Here is an 18,654-nt window from a genome sequence, read left to right as displayed (position 1 = left end):
AAGATATGGCAGGGGCCATATTGGATGTTACTGATAATGGTTTTTCACCTCCTCAAGCCGCTCAGAGACGCGGAGTGCCTCGGGGTGCCTCGGAGCACTCTAATCGACAGACTTAACGGCTGCGGGGCCGTGAAAGAGCAGGTCCACCCTTATTGACGTTTGTCTAAGAGCCAAGAGGATAGGCTCACTTTCTGGAGACTCTGTCAGGAGTCTTTAGGCTATACTCCGTCCCACAGTTAGATCCGCGCTTGCGTCATGGGCCTGCTGAGACAGCAGGGCGAACATCCCGACTTAGGACGTAACTTGGTGATCAAGTTTATCAATCGCCGCGCAGACCTAAAGACCAAGATGGGTAGACGTCAAGAAGCCAAGAGATTCAACTCTTTCACGCCTAAAGCGGTTTATTGGTACTTTAATATCTGGGAGGGCCAGTATAGTTGGATCAAGCCTGAAAATACTGTTAATGTTGATGAAGGGGGTATTATGACTGGTTTCGGCAAGCGCTTACCTCTATTCCTTGTCAGTGCTTGAGCTTTGAACGATTAATCCTCTTCATTCAGGACTAGATAGCCTGGTTGTTCGAAGCGCGGACCCGAAGCGCAAGGCCTTTCTCAAAGGACCACAAACTCGAAATTGGACTTCATTTATTGAAGCTATCACAGCTGATAGCCGCGCTTTAGTCCCTGGCATAATATATAAGGGGAAGCAACTGCAGAAATAGTGGTTTCTTGAGGAGTTTAAGCAGATAGCAGACTGGTATTATATAATATTGCCTAATGGGTGGACTGACGACCATATTAGCATTGAATGGCTCGAGAGAGTCTATCTGCCCCAGATCACGCCTGCTGACAACTCAGACGCGAGACTAATCATTTTAGATGGTCATGGAAGCCATGCAACAGTAGGTTCTTCCCTTTCTCCACCTCAAGATCAATGCTGAGTGATGGAAGGATGAATAGATGGCCACGTGCTTTCTGAACAACGTTTATTGCTGTTATCTGCCAGCACACTGCTCTCATGGACTCCAACTACTGGACAATGGAGTATTCAATGCCTCGAAGGCTGCATATCGACGAGAGTTGGAAAGGTTCTCCTCGTTGACTGATTCCACTCCGATGGACAAGGTCAATTCCATCAGGGCCTATGCCAAGGCTCACCGAGCTGGAATGACCAAGAAGAACATACTTTCTGGCTGGAGGGTCACTGGAAACCGGCCAATCTCGCGTTCCAAAGGCTGCGACACCCTGAAATCCAACAAGATAGGCCAAATGGCAGCCCAAGAGCGACTCCCTAACCCAGGCCGTGCCTTGACTCGGACGATATACCACAGACGAGCCGTCAAATTCGAGATCTTGGGCTGAACAAAACACCAAAGACACGGAAATGGTATAACGTAATAGCCAAGGGCTTTGAGGCCTAACAGCAGACAGTAGCGGCGCATACGCAGAGGATTACCAGCTTAGAGGAAGAATTGGCTCGGCTGAAAAGAGGGAAGAAGAGGAAGGCGGTGCCGAATCCTAATAAACGTTTCATGACTCTTGGAGAGACTCTAGCTGGTAAAGAGTCCATACCAGAAGGGGCGACTCGTTATATGCCTATCAGGGTGAAATTTGTCTCTTTAAGCGAGCAAGAGTCAGGATCGGAAGCTGGCTCTGTCATCGAAGTCAGAGAGGAAAACATACCGCACCAACCCACCAGGCGGTCGCGGCGGATGGTGAAAAAGCCAGAGTACAATAGATAAATCTACTTATGACTCATTAAATGAATAATTTTACGCATTTCTGTCAATTTGGTCAAATTCTGTGTAAGTGAAGTTGGTGAGGTTTGGTGGAGCTTTTTTATTTTATTTTGCCTGGCGAAAGAGGGGTTGTGGATGGTACACGTGAAAGTCGATTTATACCCCATAATGCACAAACTGTGCCCAGTTCAGTGGCATACTGAGATTCTCTGCACGTACGGCCATCACCGCCTCCTGCAGCGTCGATGCCACCTTGTTGTTGGTAACCGACTGGTTCCGCTGCAATACCAAAGAGTAGAACCGCTTCGATACCTCTACACGCTCCGAATCCCCGGCGGGCCACAGGCACCCTACAACATGAGGGAACCCTGCCACCTGGAACCCGCTCACGACGTGTATCACTTCATCCGATAATCTCGCCGCCTTATTCTCCGCTGTAGAGCACGCCGAGAGGTACGCCATCTGCGCGTATCTAAGCCGTAGGTCCGAAACCCGTTGGACTGTGAGCCGGTTCTTGTACCAAGTGCTCGTCAATTCCGGTACTCTTCTGCAAAATCAGACCACTGTTGGAAGGGTCTGAATAGACTGATGTTCCGTGGCATGCGAAGTGTGCGATACGGCAGGTTTTGAGGGCCTCTAAGACTTGATCTGTGCTGGGGTGTGTATAAACTGTCGTACGCATATGAGAGCGAGTTAATATAAGAATCTTCCGCATCTCTTATTCTACTCTAGGAAGCTCTTTCGGCGCTTTCTCGTCGCCTGGTCCTTTTGGTGATGTTGGCATGGCTGCAATAAGCATTGTGTTTGTATCTTGTGCCATCAAGACTTCCTGGGCGCGCTTCGCCTGATTCTGTGCATAGGCAAGTTCCTTGATCGATGGTGTGTAGGAAGATATCAGCCTGCAATAGGCGTTCTCCGTTGATCCTCTTGTATGTACCCCTGCAGCGTGGAAGAGCATCGAGCTCGCCAGACCGGAGCCTATCCACCATACTCGTGGAAGGCCTTCACTTGGATGTGTCTTTGAAGCGGAGACCTCGGCGACGATGTGCTTGACACAGGCATACCAAAGCCAAGAAAGGTAGTCTAAAAACTGATCGTTTTCCCCTCGCTGGTCAGACCTCTTTTTTGTCGACCAATCTTTACTTACCCACAACCTCGCTTTGGATGCGGATAACTCGGGAAGTACGATTGTTCTCAGTGAATTGTTGGAGATGATAATGGCATCGCTTCGGAAGTTGGTGATATTAATAACCACAATGCTGCCCTCAGTGATACACTCCTGCATCTCAGTAACGGTCTGTCCAAGCATAAACCGCTCATGGCCGGGGACACATCTGATTTCCTTCAAGCACATATCTAGCTCGGCTGCAGCTTCTTGCCGCCGCTTTCGTAACAAGGCTTCAACCACACCGGGAGTGGTCTGGCGGGTCGGAGCATTCACTTCGTCCACGAGACTCTGATATCGATTGGCTAGCTGAAGGTGATCATGACGAAGTGAAGAAAGATCGCTGCGATCATCTAGTAGTTGACTTAAAATGATAGCGCGGCCTTGCTCGAGACATTCAAGAGCCTCAGTTAATCGATTTGTTGATAAGAGGAAGGCACATAGATCGGAAGCGACGCCTGCGAACGTTGAAATAACGAACTGCTGATCATTGCGATCAAGAGTTCGTGTATGGACTGAAGGAAGAAGATCGAGTATCTTCCTCCCAAGATTGATGCCTTGGTCGACTCTGTTCTGTATAGCGAGTAATTCCAGACATTTAGCGGCAGCCGTGACACGATGGAATGGCACAGCATGCAAACAGGACCAAGCCTGGAGGAGATAGGCTGACGCCTCTCCCAGGTCCCTCATTTTTCCCGTCTGTTCATACAGCCTCTCAAAGAATCTTCCGACGTTATTCAACCAGGCTGCCAGGTTTGGATGGTAGTCAGGCGTCGAATCTACAGCCCGTCTCCCTGTCTCGATTGCCTCTTCCAGATCCTTCATCTCTTCTGTCCGCTCATACCGCCGAATAAGCTTGATTCCAAGGTTATTCGACATGGCTGCCTGGTCTGGACAGCCATCAGGCGTTGCCTCTACAGCTCGCCTTGCTGCCTGGATCGCCTCTTCCAGGTCCTTCATCTCTCTCGTCCGTTCAGACCGGCTCTCAAGCTTGTTTCCAAGGTTACTCAACCAGGCTGCCAGGTTTGGATGGTGGTCAGGCGTCGATTCTACAGCTCGTCGTGCTGTCTCAATTGAGTCTTCGAGGTCTTTCATCTCTCCCATCCGTTCATACCGTCGACCAAGCATGTTTGCGAGGTTATTCAATCTGGCGGCCAGGTCTGGATGGTCGTTAGGCGTCCATTCTATAGCTCGCCTTGCTGTCTGGATCGCCTCTTCCAGGTCCCTCATCCCTTCCGTCCGTTCATACCGGTTCGCAAGTAAGACTCCGAGGTTGTTCAACCAGGTTGCCAGGCCTGGATGGTCGTTAGGCGTCGATTCTACAGCTCGTCTTGCTATCTGGATCGCCTCTTCCAGATCCTTCATCTCTCCTGTCCGTTCGTACCGCGTCTCAACCTCGTTTCCAAGGTTACTCAACATAGCTGCGAGGTCTGGATGGCCGTTAGGCGTTGATTCTACAGCTTGTCGTACTACCTTGATCGCCTCTTCCAGGTCCTTCATCTCCCCTGTCCGTTCGTACCGCGTCTCAAGAAAGACTCCGAGGTTATTCAGCCATTGCGTAAGCCATGGGTTCCTGTCGTTTGCTAGATCTATACCCTGTTTAGCCGAGTCTATGGCTTTGCTGATATCATCTCTGCTTCCTGTTTGCATATATCTTTCATATGCGCCGATTGCAAGCTTTGAGAAAAGATGAGGGATATCTTCCCTACTGATATCGTTATCTGTAGCAAGTGCCTCGATATCCGTCATGATAAGCACAGGTTTAAGGCTTGTTAGTTGTCGATTTCGTCACTGGCTAGCTAGGGTCGTTCATGAGGATATTGTCGCGAACATTGTCACTGCTTTATTGCTGCCTAATTGTTCCGTTGTGCGCACGACGTGTTGGGCTTCACAGCAGGTGACGCTTCTGTCTGCGGCAGTTGGCACCCGCACAGACGTGGCGCAAGTCATGTTCCCTTTTGTAGCGATGGCTCATTCAATGTGTCTCGCTAATCCATGTAACGCACTGCCTCCTTGCAAGCCTCCAAACAGGCGGCCTCCGCGGGGTTGCGCCTGGTGGCCCCTGTTGGGGGCCTGAGTTGGTACAACCATTGTAGATGCGCAAGGCGCTCTGTCATCTTGATGTAATGCTTCGACGAGGAGTGTGGATGCGTGCCCAAGGACTGTGCTCTTGGCGGTGATTTAAGACGCGTTGCCGTGGTCATAACTGAAGAGGGACTCAATGTGGCACCCAGTGATTTCTGAAACGAAGAACTCTTATCGAACATTGAGGAGATCGCAAAGAGAAAAATCAAGATCTGCAAGGTTGGTTCAACTATCATTGTAATGCCCGTGAAGGGCCGATCGGAGCCCGGTAACAAAAAGTTTTAAGGAGCTACAGATGAAGTGGTCCATCGTAGAGAGGTAGCTGCAAGCCTGGTGCCACCTTCTCCGCATTGGGAAGTGGCTGAGGATTACTCGGGTAGGGTCTAGAGACCGACCCCCCGTGCTTTCCTTTCCACCGTAGGTGCCCGTGCGTCAAGCACGGGGGTTGGCTGACTAGGCAAAGGGGCGGGTGACTGGGGAATAAATTAGATACCTCATTTTTGTATGTAGCCCTACCAAAAAAATAAGTCACTCCTTTAGTTGAATTGTCCCTCTTTGCTGCACTGATAATGCCCGCGATATGTCATTTCCCCTCACAAACGTCACAACGAAATCACCACTCAACATCCTCAACATCAACAAGGTAATTACTTTATTCAGTCATGATAATTGCAATTTCTATTCAATTGAGACGATGGATACATCAATCAAAAGCCCTGAACTGGCTCTTACTGCAGTACAAAAATATATCAATTCTGACACCGGAAACCCTAATGTCTTGCGATATACAGCTTACAACCTTGAGATGCGTACTGTCGCGGCTGTCGAGCTTTTAAGGGAAGGATATTACTCCTCAGCCGTTAAAGCTGCCAAGGCATGGAGGGTACCATATAAAAGGTTGCTTTCTCGACAAAAAGGAAAACATCCTGTCTCTCAAAATGGCGGCAACTTCACGCTTCTTTCGCCGGAAGAAGAGAAGGCGATCCTCGCTTGGTACTGGCGCCGCGTCACTCAGGGACATCATATACAGATGCGTACTCTTCGACAGTATGCTAATTCCATTCTAAAAGCAACTGACCGACTTCCAACGGCTTCCAGATACTGGGCAACACGTTTTTTTAAGAAGATATTCCTCCATTCTTCATAGAAAGAAGAGTTCAACCATCGCAGTGCAAAGAAAAGCGATGGCAGACCGAGCCAACGTCGAAGAGTGGTTTCGCAAGTGGCATGATTACGCGGAAAAAGGCATAGATTACGAGGATGTGTGGAACATCGATGAGACAGGCTTCCAGATCGGTTACCTTTAAAAATGGGATGTTCCTGTGGACTTTTGGGGAAATCGACAAGCCTATCTTGACTGATGCACACGAGACAATAAGCGTCACGATCATTGAGTCGATATCAGCAAAAGGACGGGTTATTCCAGCGTTTATCATCATGCCGGGCGTACAGCTGCCGTCTCGGTGGGTTGATAACCGCCTTGAACCAGGCACAACGATTGTTACAACACCAAACGGCTATATCGATGATGTCTCTGCGCTAGAATTCTTCGACCACTTTGAACGGCTTTCCCGGACTCGAAGAATTCCAAGAAAAAGAACATTATTACTAGACGGTTGTAAGAACCATTTTACCAAAGAGCTTTTCCAAACAGCCCAAGATGCAGGCGTGGTGTTATTCCCTTTCCCGCCTCACTTGACACATATCCTTCAATCGCTAGATGTGGGGCTATTCTGTGTATATAAGCATTGGCATCAGGAAATCCTTCTTCGTGCTCGTCACTTTTTCCAAGGTTGCTCGCCGTTTTCTTGATAATCTAGTCCCGGAATCACTAAACACTAAATCGATAATCTGATTTATTAAATGACCTTTTCCCTACCTACTTCGAACCAACTACTGGCTCTGCCATGATCAAAGAGACGCTGGCAGGATACTCCCGATGTCCATGGCAAGTCTCGAGGTAGTTCAGCTTTCCGCCTAACATTACCTCCCTTGGTCCAATCGTTTTGCCATCCGTGTTTTTGCCGACAATGTTTTTGCATATTTACTGTTTGTCGGGTGACATAGTCACACTCATTGCATCTAAGGCCGTCATGTTTCGGCGCTTCAATGAAAGGAAGTGGCTTGGTTTCTGGCGGTGGAAATTGAAACTTCAGCAGGTCGTCTTGTTGTTTGAGTATCCCAGGAATACTGCCGACTGTGGAGATAATTTCCTTCTTCTCCCCTGCCGAAAGAGTATACTGATGTCTTTGATGCAAAAGGTGATTCCGGATTCCATCGACCAACACTGCATACTTACAAATGCTACATACCACCAAGTTAAGCTGCTCTAGATAGATGAATGGCCCAGCAGTCAAAACTGGTCGGTCTGTGGGGGACTCTGCGTATTTTTCGGGCGTACGTGACGCGATCGAGCCGCACGAGATGGTTTCCTCCAAGACATTGGTAACATCTACTGGTCTACTGCTGCGTCCTTCTAGCTGTTCAAGCCGTTGACACTGGCGTTTCTCAGGTAGCTCTGTCGACGGTACACATGAGGATATCTTGTTGTGCGGCCTCTTCAATGTAACCGCTTCCTTACCCGGTCTGACTTGGTAAGTATCGTCAGTAGTGTTGGCGCTGTCGAGCTCCTCTCCATCCTCTATGTTCAGGAACCTATGCCAATCGGTCGAAATTCTTGCGTATACTCGCAAAAGCGCTGGTTGTAACTGATCCGGGAAAGCGCCGTCGAGCCCGTATGTGGAATACCGCTGCATCGGCCTGTGACCGCTTTGCCATGCAAAAGCAGCATCTTCGCTAGCTGTATTTGTAGTATCGTCAAATCTGTTGAAACCAGATGTGGCCTCACGGACGTGCTTCTCTGTAATAGCAATGGAGAGCTGTCGATATAACTGAACTCCAATCTCGCAGGGAATGCTAGGTACAGTCCTACTTATCCGCTTGAGCTCATCACTAAAAGTCTTTGTCGACCAAAAGCTATTCCTTGAATATCTAGAGATAGGGGCAAATAACAATGTGTTTGTAGATTCGTGGTAGAAACATTTGCGTAAGATAGTGTAGGCGACCGGCCGAATATACACAAGATAGCGGTACAGTAGATGGGCGACTGGTGGAGAAAAGAACCGTGCTACTTGGAACTCATTGTTCGTTGTAAGACGTGCTTTTTGGTGCCGGGTGATTGAGAATAAACTCATCCCATATATTCCTATACCTCGTAGCCGCGATTCTGTATTGCAGTATTCTATAGTCAGAAGCTCGGAAATTCTCGCTGCCTGTCCACCATCTAGATAGCAAAGAACCATGAGAGTCTTCAAAGTCGCATTATGCCCATCTAGATATGCTTGCGCTGCTTCTGCATTCCAACGACTTTGGCCTTGACCTCGCGACTTAAGCATACCATCGATCGACGAGGTGCATGCCCTCATGAAGAGCTCTATATATGCGTCGTTCAACCCATTGGCTGGATCGGTCACGAAAGAGTAGCCAGGTTTCGCTGTCGATAGCCGATCTCGAAGGTTGCTCAAATCGGGGTCGGCCGGCTCCCAGTCATACATTAGCCGCTGGCACTGGATGGTAGCCTGCCTCAGAGCTTCGCGAGCAAGGCCACGGAAACTCGCCATAGACAAGTGTAAGCATCCATCCCAAGATAAGATTTGGTTGTCTTCACTCCAGTGAAAGTGATAGACTGGTCCTTCGCTTCGACTCAACGCACGGCCGTACGACAGAAGGCTGAGGAATTCTCCAAGGGGGGACGTAGTGCCATCACACATCTTTTCTGTGCGGACAGGCATCAATTTTCTGAGATGCCCATAGGAGGGCCTAGCTGGGATTCCCGCGTACGTGTGAGGAAAACGTGGTAGAGTCATTTCGAGGAAGATCAACCGTGTGCAGTAGATCAGTCTCGACAGCACGGGCGTGAACTGGTGAGGGCGGAGATATTCGTCACCCGCCGGTCTTGATAGTCCCCGCACGGCACTGAAATATACGAGTAAAGAAGAACTCGCTGTTCCTTCTTCAAAGTCCTCGATAGCCATACTGTAACAGAGTTCGAGTACAACATCGCCAAAAGAATCATATGCTCCCTGACCTTCATGCGTAAAAAGGGCAGAAGACTGGCCCTCTATCGCTGACTCCTCATCAAAGCAGCTAGATTCCTGCTCAGGCCAGGCGTAGATCTTGTCTTCGGCATCGTTTATATCGCTACTATCCTCGTAATCGCTCCCATCTTCGTTTTCGCTATTCTCTTCTTCCTCCCCTTCTTCCTCTATTTCGTCTTCACCACGCTCTTCCATGTGGACCAGGCTTGTAGGGGGCTGATTCTCCCATACAGGATCGGACCAGAGCTGCTCTAGCATTTCGCGTTGGGGTACAGACAAGCCCCGACCAATTACGTAAGGAACAACGGCATTTGGTAATTGTAGAACTCGAAGCCAGAAGCATAAACAGTGCTTGAACTCCTTCCGGTACTGTTTTTCAGAGGCGGATCGCATAACGAGTTCGAAGGGCGCCTTATAAGGGCGATCAGGAAATCTGCCTCGTAGCCACCTTCGCACACTGACGTCGGTATGCAGCACTGTATCTGCACAACGGTTGAAGAGACGGTCCAGTGCCCGCACGATCAAGGCAAGTTTACGCTCATGCTTTACCGGGCTGCAGATTCGTTCCCCTCCGTGAACGCCTATCCAGAACGGCTGACCGGTCGTTAAAGGCACCTCCGAGAGTGTTACAAGCATGTCGCGTCGTGCCTGACTTAAAGTTTCATCCCAACGAGTGCGTCGCATCCAATTAGTGAGTAGCTCTTTCTTTCCCAGAGTCCCATCGAAATTTGATGTGCATGGCTGCTCATCTAAGCGGCCGCACTCCTTCGAGACCAATTTCTTGGCAAATTCCTTTATAGTGTCTGGAACTGCTTGCAAGAATCGATCGGGACCCTTTTGCAGTGATTGCTGATCATCTGTTATCACGACGATCCAGGAACTTTGAATGTCGCTGGCCTTCCAACTCTGGAAAGTAAGATTATCCCGTATATGATCGCGTAGCCATCGCTTCCCCTTTGTACCTCAGCCATTGATCTCTTGGGTATGTACTTTCTTCAGATGGCGTGACAGTATGTCATGACTTGTGGACCGCAAAGCACAGTGCTTACACTCTGCTCCAGTCTGAAGGGCTAGGAATGGATGCTATACAGATCTATCTGGTCGCTTCGGCAGCTCATCCGGGTCAGGAAGATGCAGGGAGTTGACAAGAGTATTGAGTTTCCCCCTACGCTTTTTAGATATGCCGTGTTTCTCTTTAAGGTGGCATCCGACGCGATCATCATCTGTCTTTAAGGCGAAACCACAGGTTATGCAAATAATAGCTTGATATGAAATATTGTAGTGAAGTTCTAGTCCCCTGAGCGCCTGAACTTGACTTGGCGTGATGTTTTGTTGACGAAGGCGGTTTTTTGAAGGTATTTGAGTAGACATACTGAGAAGGTGAAATATTCGGAGAACAGAAATGCTACAAATCCAATCGCTAAACCATTGAATACAAGTACAAGACGCGACAGTCGAGGAGAGATCAGACATGAAGTCAAATCAACTAATTATTTAGTTACCTATGATTGGCTCTTGCCTACGAGCAATGAACTCAGCAAGGATGGCACGGATCACCGTGTTATGAAACGGGCCCGTTACGAGTTTGAGGAGCCCATGTCGAATTCAATAGTTTTGATTGGCCTAAAACCCGTAACGGGCCCCGTTACCATCTAGAATTCTAGAGTAGAAACTGAAAGTGACTATAGGGCGAGGGGTCAATTATTAAAAGCCCGCACCTGACAATAGAGGTTGGGTCAGCTAAACTTGTTAGAGAAGTGGCATGTATGATGATGTTACACAGGCAGCCACCTCCAGGGAAGATATCACCCTATGATACCTTAATTGTCAGAACAGCGTTACAGATCTGTTGCAGGATCAGCAGGTCTAGTATCTTAGCCTTGCACCCTCAGATATAAAGATAATGAGGGAGAACGAAGGACAAGGAGGAAGAACACAAGCCACATCATCAATACACTCAAGATCATCCCAATATCATCTTTTATCATCAGTGACCTAGTGAGGGCGCGCTGTACGACAAAACTTCGCTGACCCTGGAGCGCTAGCCGTATTAGGAAATGTAACGCTCAACCCATGTATTGCACTATTCTGTAATAGGAAATGTAACGCTCAATCGATTGTCACTATATCGCGATATGCCATGACATGCCGCGACAGCAATATCGATCTAAGAATAATAAAACTTCTTTTTTATGTTTTTTAGATGAGTAAAGTATATATAAAAACCATACTTAGCCGTGATAATTAGTGGTAGCCGTGAAGACCTAAGTCGTAATTGCCTACTAAAGTATTTCCTCCTGCTTGCTGCCTGCCGCACTGAGCGTGCTTAAAGGGTTAGAGTGAATATGATGAGCAGCAGCAAATGTGGTGATTGATTGTTCTTCTGTGTGGGGTATTCCATCCCACAGGTTCTACTTTAAATCACCCAGCTTGATTACTAAGGGCTGTTGTTCCTGAGGATCATTGAGACCATGCCCGGCCTGCGACACTGCCTTTCCCACAAATGTGAATGGCTTCGCATAGCACCCGTGAGGACGTACACTACGCAACCAACATAGAAGACTTCTGCCTGTTGTCCGCGCCGTTTGCTCGCAGCGGTCTATTACCACGTCCACGGCGGTGATAAGAGCAGTGATTTTGCGTTCGTCATCCGCCGAGCTTATCGTCCGTTCATCGGAACGAACATGGCCAGAGCGATTACCACTGCCTTTCAGTATCAGGCCCCGGTGTGAAGGCGCAGGAGAGGGCGCGGTGGTTAGGTTTCTCAGCAGTTCTCGATCGATTCCCTCAAAAGTCCGTTCCCAGCCGGTTCTCTCCAGCCAGGGCCTGAGATCCGTGAAGGTTGTGGGTTGTGAGTCCCTAGTGGTGCCAATCCCATTCGCCAAGTCCTCACCTGACAAGCCTTTCTGTCGGCCTCTCTCACGCTCGAAAACATCTTCAAGATGGTCGTAAACTTCCTTGCCTCCGACTGGTCTGGTTGTAGACCCGCCATATTCGACAATCCAATAACGTCCTCCCGAAGGACTTTTAGTCCACGCTTGCAGGAATACAGGTTCGTACATGGCCTTCCTTCGCACTCCCAGCTGGAGTCTTTACTTCTCGTGCGCCGAAGTTATGTGACGAGACATGACCTGCGAGCTGCCCGTACGTTCGATGCAGAACTTGCACGTAAACCCGTGTACGAGGTGCAGGTTCGGGTCTAGGGATGAGCCATCTTGTCGTACAGGAGCTTCAGATGGACTCTGTAGTGGTGAGATGCGAGCCTTCAAGAGATCAGCAGGTATATTATGCTTCTTTCGGAGATGCTGGCTGACTTGAGCAGGGCTGGGAGAAAGGGCAACGCGGCATACGTCGTGGCAACATATGAGCACTCGAGCATGGACGTCAACGGAGAGATTGACTCGTGAAAACACTGCATCGTCGGACATGGTACCCTGTTTGTCTAGTGACCGATTTCGTCAGTAAGAGGATGATGCAGGCGAAAAAAGCGTTGACGAAGGACACCAAGTGGAATGGATGCCGGCATCGGGTTTTGAGGTCTCATGAGACCATGTGAATAGGAGACATGGCGCCAAAGCTCCCAAATTGCATTCATTACAATTGAGTTTCCGGCGCACCCTTTGCCATACGAAAGGTGCTTTTTATTCGCGTTGACAGGGAATCAGCGCTGGGGTCCTGGGAAGTTGGAGAGGGCGCACGGACCAAATATTCTTGTATTCCGACCCAAAGCCAAAAAAAATAAAAAAACCCCGAAAGGGGAAGGTGCACGGGCCGCAAAAAGTGGTATTGGGGCCATTACAAGTGGTAATTGGTACAGTAGGCCTGGTTGTCCCACCACCTCTCATTCCGTATCGGGCACTCGTCTTGCTCATGTAACTGATCCTCCTCTATTGTTCCTGTTGCCATAAAACAACCTACCATCCAGGACCACTTAATGGACACCCCCACTTAATGGACCACCAAAATTTCAATATTCCCATACAAAATCCGAATTTTCAATTACACCGCATTTGGCCAGGAATGAAGATACTCACAAGCCAAAACATGTGCTGTATAGTTTATTTCATGAAATTTCAATATCGGCTTAATTTTTCCCCGTTCCGCCTCGTGGCCTTGTCCTCTAATCCTTTGAAATCTTTTCAGTTTCACCTCATCCGGCCCATCCGACTTCATTCACTCCAGTAGGCATATCGCCTAATTTACTCATGGAACTCCTGCCACAATGGTTCGGCGTGTTTATACCGAAGACAACGTAGCTAAGGCTATACTCGATATTACTGATAGAGGCCTATCGCCGACTGAGGCGGCCCAGAAACGTGGAGTGCCTCGATCAACCATTTATAGACGACTTTCTGGTCAAGCAAGCAGGAAAGAGTCTACCCACCCCCACCAACGTATTTCTACGAGCCAGGAGGACCGTCTCGTTCGTTGGCTTCTGCGGCAGGAGTCCCTGGGCTACGCTCTCACGCATAGCCAACTTCGAAGCTGCATCGAAGCCCTCCTCCGTCAACAGGGGGATAACAAGCCTCTAGGCAAGCACTGGACCACCAGGTTCGTCAAAAGTCATTCAAAACTATCTACCAAGCTTGGAAAACGTCAAGAAGCCGCCAGATTTGACGGCTTTACTCCGAAGGCGGTCAATTGGTACTTCGATATCAGGGAGAACGAGTACGGCTGGGTCAAGCCTGAGAACACGGTTAACGTGGACGAGGGTGGCATAATGGCGGGTTTCGGTAACTCCTCCACAAGTCCTCTACGGGCTTTTATAGGGCATAACTAATTGGTTGTCCATGAGGCCTGGACAGCCTCGTAATCGGGAGCTCTGACCCGAAGAAGAAGGCGTTGTTGAAGGGCGTTCAGTCGCGCACTTGGACCTCGTTTATTGAGGCTGTCACCGCAACTGGCCGCGCTTTAAAACCGGGAATTATCTTTAAAGGAAAAGAGCTGCAGAAGCAGTGGTTTCTTAAGGAATTCGAATCGATAGCGGACTGGCACTACATCACATCACCAAACGGCTGGACCGACAACCATATAGCTCTCGAGTGGTTGAAAGATGTCTATCTACCTCAAACAGAGCCTCGCGATGCATCAGATGCGAGACTTATTATCCTTGACGGTCATGGAACCCATGCACAAGTGAGTCTTTTGGTGTTTTCACCGCAGAGTCTCCCGCTATAAGGTCGCTAACGAGCACCCAGGATAAATAGATAGCTACATGCTTTCTGAACAACGTCTACTGCTGCTATCTACCAGCGCATTGCTCTCATGGCCTATAACCGTTAGACAATGGAATTTTTAATGTCATCAAAGGTGCATATCGGAAAGAACTCCAAAAGCTGGCTAGTTTGACCGATTCTGCGCCCGTTAATAAAGTCAATTTTATTCGGTCATATGCGAAAGCCAGAGAGGCAGGCATGAGGAAGAAGATTATCTTATCCGGCTAGAGGTTTACTGGAAATTGGCCTATAAACCGTCGCAAAGCTCTAGCACATCCGGAAATTCAACCGGATAAAGAAAAAGTGCTAGAAGGCTTCAAGACGCCCAGCCCTCCTCATCTGGACTCAGATGATACGCCGGAAACGAGCCGCCAGGTGAGAGATTTGGCCAAACATCGAAGTCGTCCGACCAGGAGGAAGTACAGTAAGATCACAAAGGGGCTGGAAGCTTTAGAGATGAAGGTGGCCGTTCAGAATGCGCAGATTACTGGGCTGGAGGAGCAGGTGTCCCAGCTGCGGCGAGGGAAGAAAAGAAAGGCGTTACCGAACCCGAACCGACGATTCATGGCTCTAGCGGAGGCTATAGCGGCTAGAGAATCTCTTCCTAACTCAAAGGAGGCAGAAATAGAGGTAGATGTGGACGAGGAGGTCGAGTCGGTGATTGAGGTGGGTGTCAGGTCAGAGGACGAAAGTGACGACTTTAGGGTCGTAACAAAGCACTGCCAGCGCACACGGAGCGGTCGGAAGATCAAAAAACCACGCAGAGAGTAAAATTTGATCAATTTTATGGAGAGTCTCTTTACTAACTTCGATTTTGATTGACAACGCGGTCTGTTTTTGTGTGCACGAAAATTTAGATTTTGTATGGGAGGATCGAAATTTTGGTGGTCCCTTAAGTGGGGGTGTCCATTAAGTGGTCCTGGATGGTACGTACCGGCCGGCCATCAATCTCAACTCCTCCTCGAATATCTCTACCTCCTGACTGACACGCATCTCATCCTGCCTCGCCTTGAACTGCTCGCAACGGATGCTTCGCTGTGCTTACTCGAACCGTGCCCTGCCTCCGTCATCCATTACCTCTCTTCCACCACTCGCCATGATCACTGTCTTTCTGTCCATATCCCCCTGCGTGCAATCACCTTCCCTCTCGACCCACGATATGTTGTCCTCGAACATCAACTGATCCATTTGTCGCCGACATCTATCCCAGGCCTCCTCCGTCTCTTCATCGCAACCCATACGGTCGAATCGACCGTCCATCACCTGGTCCAACATCACACGGCAACACCACTTCCCCCTTATCAACCTCTCTACTGCTGCCTCCTTCGGTGGCCAACTGCTCTTTCCTGATGCTGTTGTTTTCTTTCCTGCTACTCCTCTTCTTAATAAACGTTGTTATAATCATGATAAATTGCCACTTACACTTATTTTCCGGTCTTGGTCGGCATGTAACCACAACTGCCTCGCTCTGCCCGCCGTCTCGTCCGGCTCGTCCGCTCTCTTGCACGTAATCTCGCAATCGGCTGGGCATTCCTGCATGTATAACCAATCTCACATCCGACACGTCTACGCCCAACCCCAATGAGTTGGTGGCCACGATCAAATGCCCATCATCTATCCATGATCGTAGCCTCTGCACCTTGCCTGCCGCTGTGTCAACCTTAGAATGGTACATGTTGCACTCCCACATCTTTGCCAATCGCTCAACCCGATCGATTGTGCTGGCGTATACAATAACTCGCCCGTTATTGTGCTGATGCAACCAATCCCGCACCGTCTTGACTGTGTGTATGTCTTCTGCCTCTTGCTCTGACCCTACTGGACGGCCGCTGCTGTCGCTGTTGCTGCTCCTGCTGTTACTGACGCCTTGACGCTGATGTCTTGGTCTTGGCTGCACCTCGATTACCCTGTACTGGATATTCGACCTTGACGTTCGCGATCGGAATATCTTCACACGGTTCGCCGATAACTTGGCCAACTCGAAAAACCTCTCAACTTCGCTTGGAAGTAACGTTGCCGTCAAATGTTGGAAAATTCGGGAATCCCCCTTATCTTCAGGATTCAGGCTGTTACTCTGAAAGTCCTAGATTTAAAGTTCAAAGTCCTAGATGAAATCAAGAAGAGATATAAACCCGAGAGAACTCTTATCTCAACAATGAACAACCAAGTTTCTTGTAAAAATACTTTCACCCAGCACTACTGCGCAATATACCATCCACAACCCTTCTTTCGGCATAACCCCTCTTTCGGCAAGCAAAATGAAAAAGCCACCACCAAAAATCGACGACTTTACTTACACAGAATTTGACCAAATTGGTAGAAATCCGTGAAATTTTCCGTTTCATAAATAAGAAGTAGATTGCCCTGTTGTACCCTAGGTTTTTTGACAAGCCGCCCTGATCGCGTGGTGGGTTGGCTAGGTATGGTTTCCTCTCTGACTTCAATGACAGAACCAGCCTCCGATTCTGACTCTTGCTCGCTTAAAGAGACAGATTCCACTCCAACAGGCATATCTTGAGGCTCCTCTTCTACTATGGCCTCTCCACCAGCTAGGGTCTCCCCAAGAGTCATAAAACGTTTATTAGGATTCGGCACAGCCTTCCTCTTCTTCCCTCTCTTCAGCCGAGCCAACTCTTCTTCTAGGCTAGCAATCCTCAGTGTATGCGCCGCTACTGTCTGCTGTTGGGCCTCAAAGCCCTTGGCTATTACGTTGTACCGTCTCCGCGTCTTTGGTGTTTTGTTCAATCCAAGATCACGAATTTGACGGCTCGTCTGTGGAGTATCGTCCGAGCCAAGATACGGCCTAGGTTCAGGAGTCACTCTTGGGCCGCTGTTTGGCCTGTCCTGTTGGATTTCAGGGTGTCGCAGCGCTTTGGAATGCGAAATCGGCCAGTTGCCAGTGACCCTCCAGCCTGACAGTATGTTCTTCTTAGTCATTCCAACTCGGCGAGCCTTGGCGTAGGCCCTGATGAAATTGACCTTGTCCATTGGAGCGCAATCAGTCAACGAAGCGAACTTTTCCAACTCTCGTCGATGTGCAGCCTTCAACGCGTTGAATACTCCATTGTCCAGTGGCTGGAGCCCATGAGAGCAGCGTGCTGGTAGATAGCAGCAATAAACGTTGTTCAAAAAGCTCATAGCCATCCATTCATCCTTCCATCACTCAGCACTGATCTTGAGGTGGGGAACATGGAGAACATACTGTTGCATGGCTTCCGTGACCATCTAAAATGATCAGCCTAGCGTCTGACTCGTCAGCAGGTGTTGTCTGGGGCAGATAAACTCTTTCAAGCCATTCAATGCCTATGTGGTCATCAGTCCACCCGTTGGGCGAAGTTATGTAATACCAGTCTGCTATCTGCTTGAACTCCTCAAGAAACCATTGTTTCTGCAGTTCCTTCCCCTTGAAGATTATGCCAGGAACTAAAGCGCGACCGTCAGCAGTGACAGCTTCGATGAATGAAGTCCAATTCCGAGTCTGTGATCCCTTGAGGAAGCCTTGCGCTTCGGGTCCGTGCTTCCAACAACTAAGCTATCTAGGCCTGAATGAAGATAATTAGTCGGTCAAAATGCAAGCACCGACAAGTAATAGAGGTGAATACCTTCCGAAACCAGTCATAATACCGCCTTCATCAACGTTGACGGTGTTTTCAGGCTTGATCCAGCCATACTGGCCATCCCGGATATCAAAGTACCAATGAACCGCTTTAGGGGTAAAAGAGTCGAACCTTTTAGCTTCTTGACGTCTACCCATCTTGGTCTTTAGGTCTGCGCGGCGATTGATAAACTTGATCACCCAGTTGCGTCCCAAGTCGGGATGTTCGCCCTGCTGTCTCAACAAGCCCATGACACAAGCGGGGATCTGACTGTGGGACGGAGCATAGCCCAAAGACTCCTGGCGGAGGATCCAGAAAGCCAGCCTATCTTCTTGGTTCTTGGACAAACGTCGGCGAGGCTGGATCTGGTCTTCAGCGGCCCCACGGCCGTTAAGTCTATCGATGAGGGTCGTTCGGGGCACTCCTCTTCTCTGGGCCGCTTGAGGGGGTGAAAGACCATGATCGGTAATATCCAATATGGCCTCAGCCATATCGTCCTCTGTATATTCCCATTGAAGTCGTGATTTAGGCATTTTTCTGCTGTTGTCGAGGGTAAAGATCGAAAATCACGAGAAAGAGCGGTGAGGAGGTTAGTGACCATTTTGAAAATATTTCAATAGCATGACTTGCATATCGCGTGCCCAGCACATCCTCAACAGGTCAGAATAATTATCTCCACTCATTTCTATAATCAATAAAAGAAGCTCCTTTTAGGTAGCTATTTATTCTGGCCAACTTTCGTGTAAGTGAAGTTGAC

General features: G+C 49.0%; 4 protein-coding genes across 4 annotated transcripts; all 4 read right to left on the bottom strand.

Annotated features, from left to right (window-relative positions):
• Positions 1 to 2,456: 2,456 nt before the first annotated feature.
• Positions 2,457 to 4,652, bottom strand: FOXG_14411 (uncharacterized protein; the record flags this gene model as incomplete). The annotated part of the gene is made up of 1 exon (XM_018394472.1): positions 2,457 to 4,652. One exon carries the CDS (start codon positions 4,650 to 4,652, stop codon positions 2,457 to 2,459), a length of 2,196 nt encoding a protein of 731 aa, XP_018254631.1.
• A 2,195-nt stretch (positions 4,653 to 6,847) lies between these two features.
• Positions 6,848 to 9,721, bottom strand: FOXG_14410 (uncharacterized protein; the record flags this gene model as incomplete). Its single annotated transcript, XM_018394471.1, has 1 exon — positions 6,848 to 9,721. One exon carries the CDS (start codon positions 9,719 to 9,721, stop codon positions 6,848 to 6,850), a length of 2,874 nt encoding a protein of 957 aa, XP_018254630.1.
• Positions 9,722 to 11,496: 1,775 nt separating this feature from the next.
• On the bottom strand, positions 11,497 to 12,513 carry FOXG_21713 (uncharacterized protein; the record flags this gene model as incomplete). Its single annotated transcript, XM_018402060.1, has 2 exons — positions 11,497 to 12,168; positions 12,217 to 12,513. The coding sequence occupies 2 exons, from the start codon at positions 12,511 to 12,513 to the stop codon at positions 11,497 to 11,499; spliced, it is 969 nt and encodes a 322-aa protein (XP_018254629.1).
• Positions 12,514 to 15,342: 2,829 nt separating this feature from the next.
• FOXG_21712 (uncharacterized protein) lies at positions 15,343 to 18,430 on the bottom strand (the record flags this gene model as incomplete). The annotated part of the gene is made up of 5 exons (XM_018402059.1): positions 15,343 to 15,671; positions 15,724 to 16,384; positions 16,741 to 17,454; positions 17,504 to 17,828; positions 17,904 to 18,430. The coding sequence occupies 5 exons, from the start codon at positions 18,428 to 18,430 to the stop codon at positions 15,343 to 15,345; spliced, it is 2,556 nt and encodes an 851-aa protein (XP_018254628.1).
• Between the last annotated feature and the right edge of the window lie 224 nt (positions 18,431 to 18,654).

The sequence above is a fragment of the Fusarium oxysporum genome, chromosome 15 (assembly GCF_000149955.1).
Source record: "Fusarium oxysporum f. sp. lycopersici 4287 chromosome 15, whole genome shotgun sequence".
NCBI classification, from domain to species: Eukaryota; Fungi; Ascomycota; class Sordariomycetes; order Hypocreales; family Nectriaceae; genus Fusarium; species Fusarium oxysporum.
The sequence above is the reverse complement of the archived record's forward strand: the minus strand, read 5'-3'. Positions and strand labels throughout refer to the sequence as shown.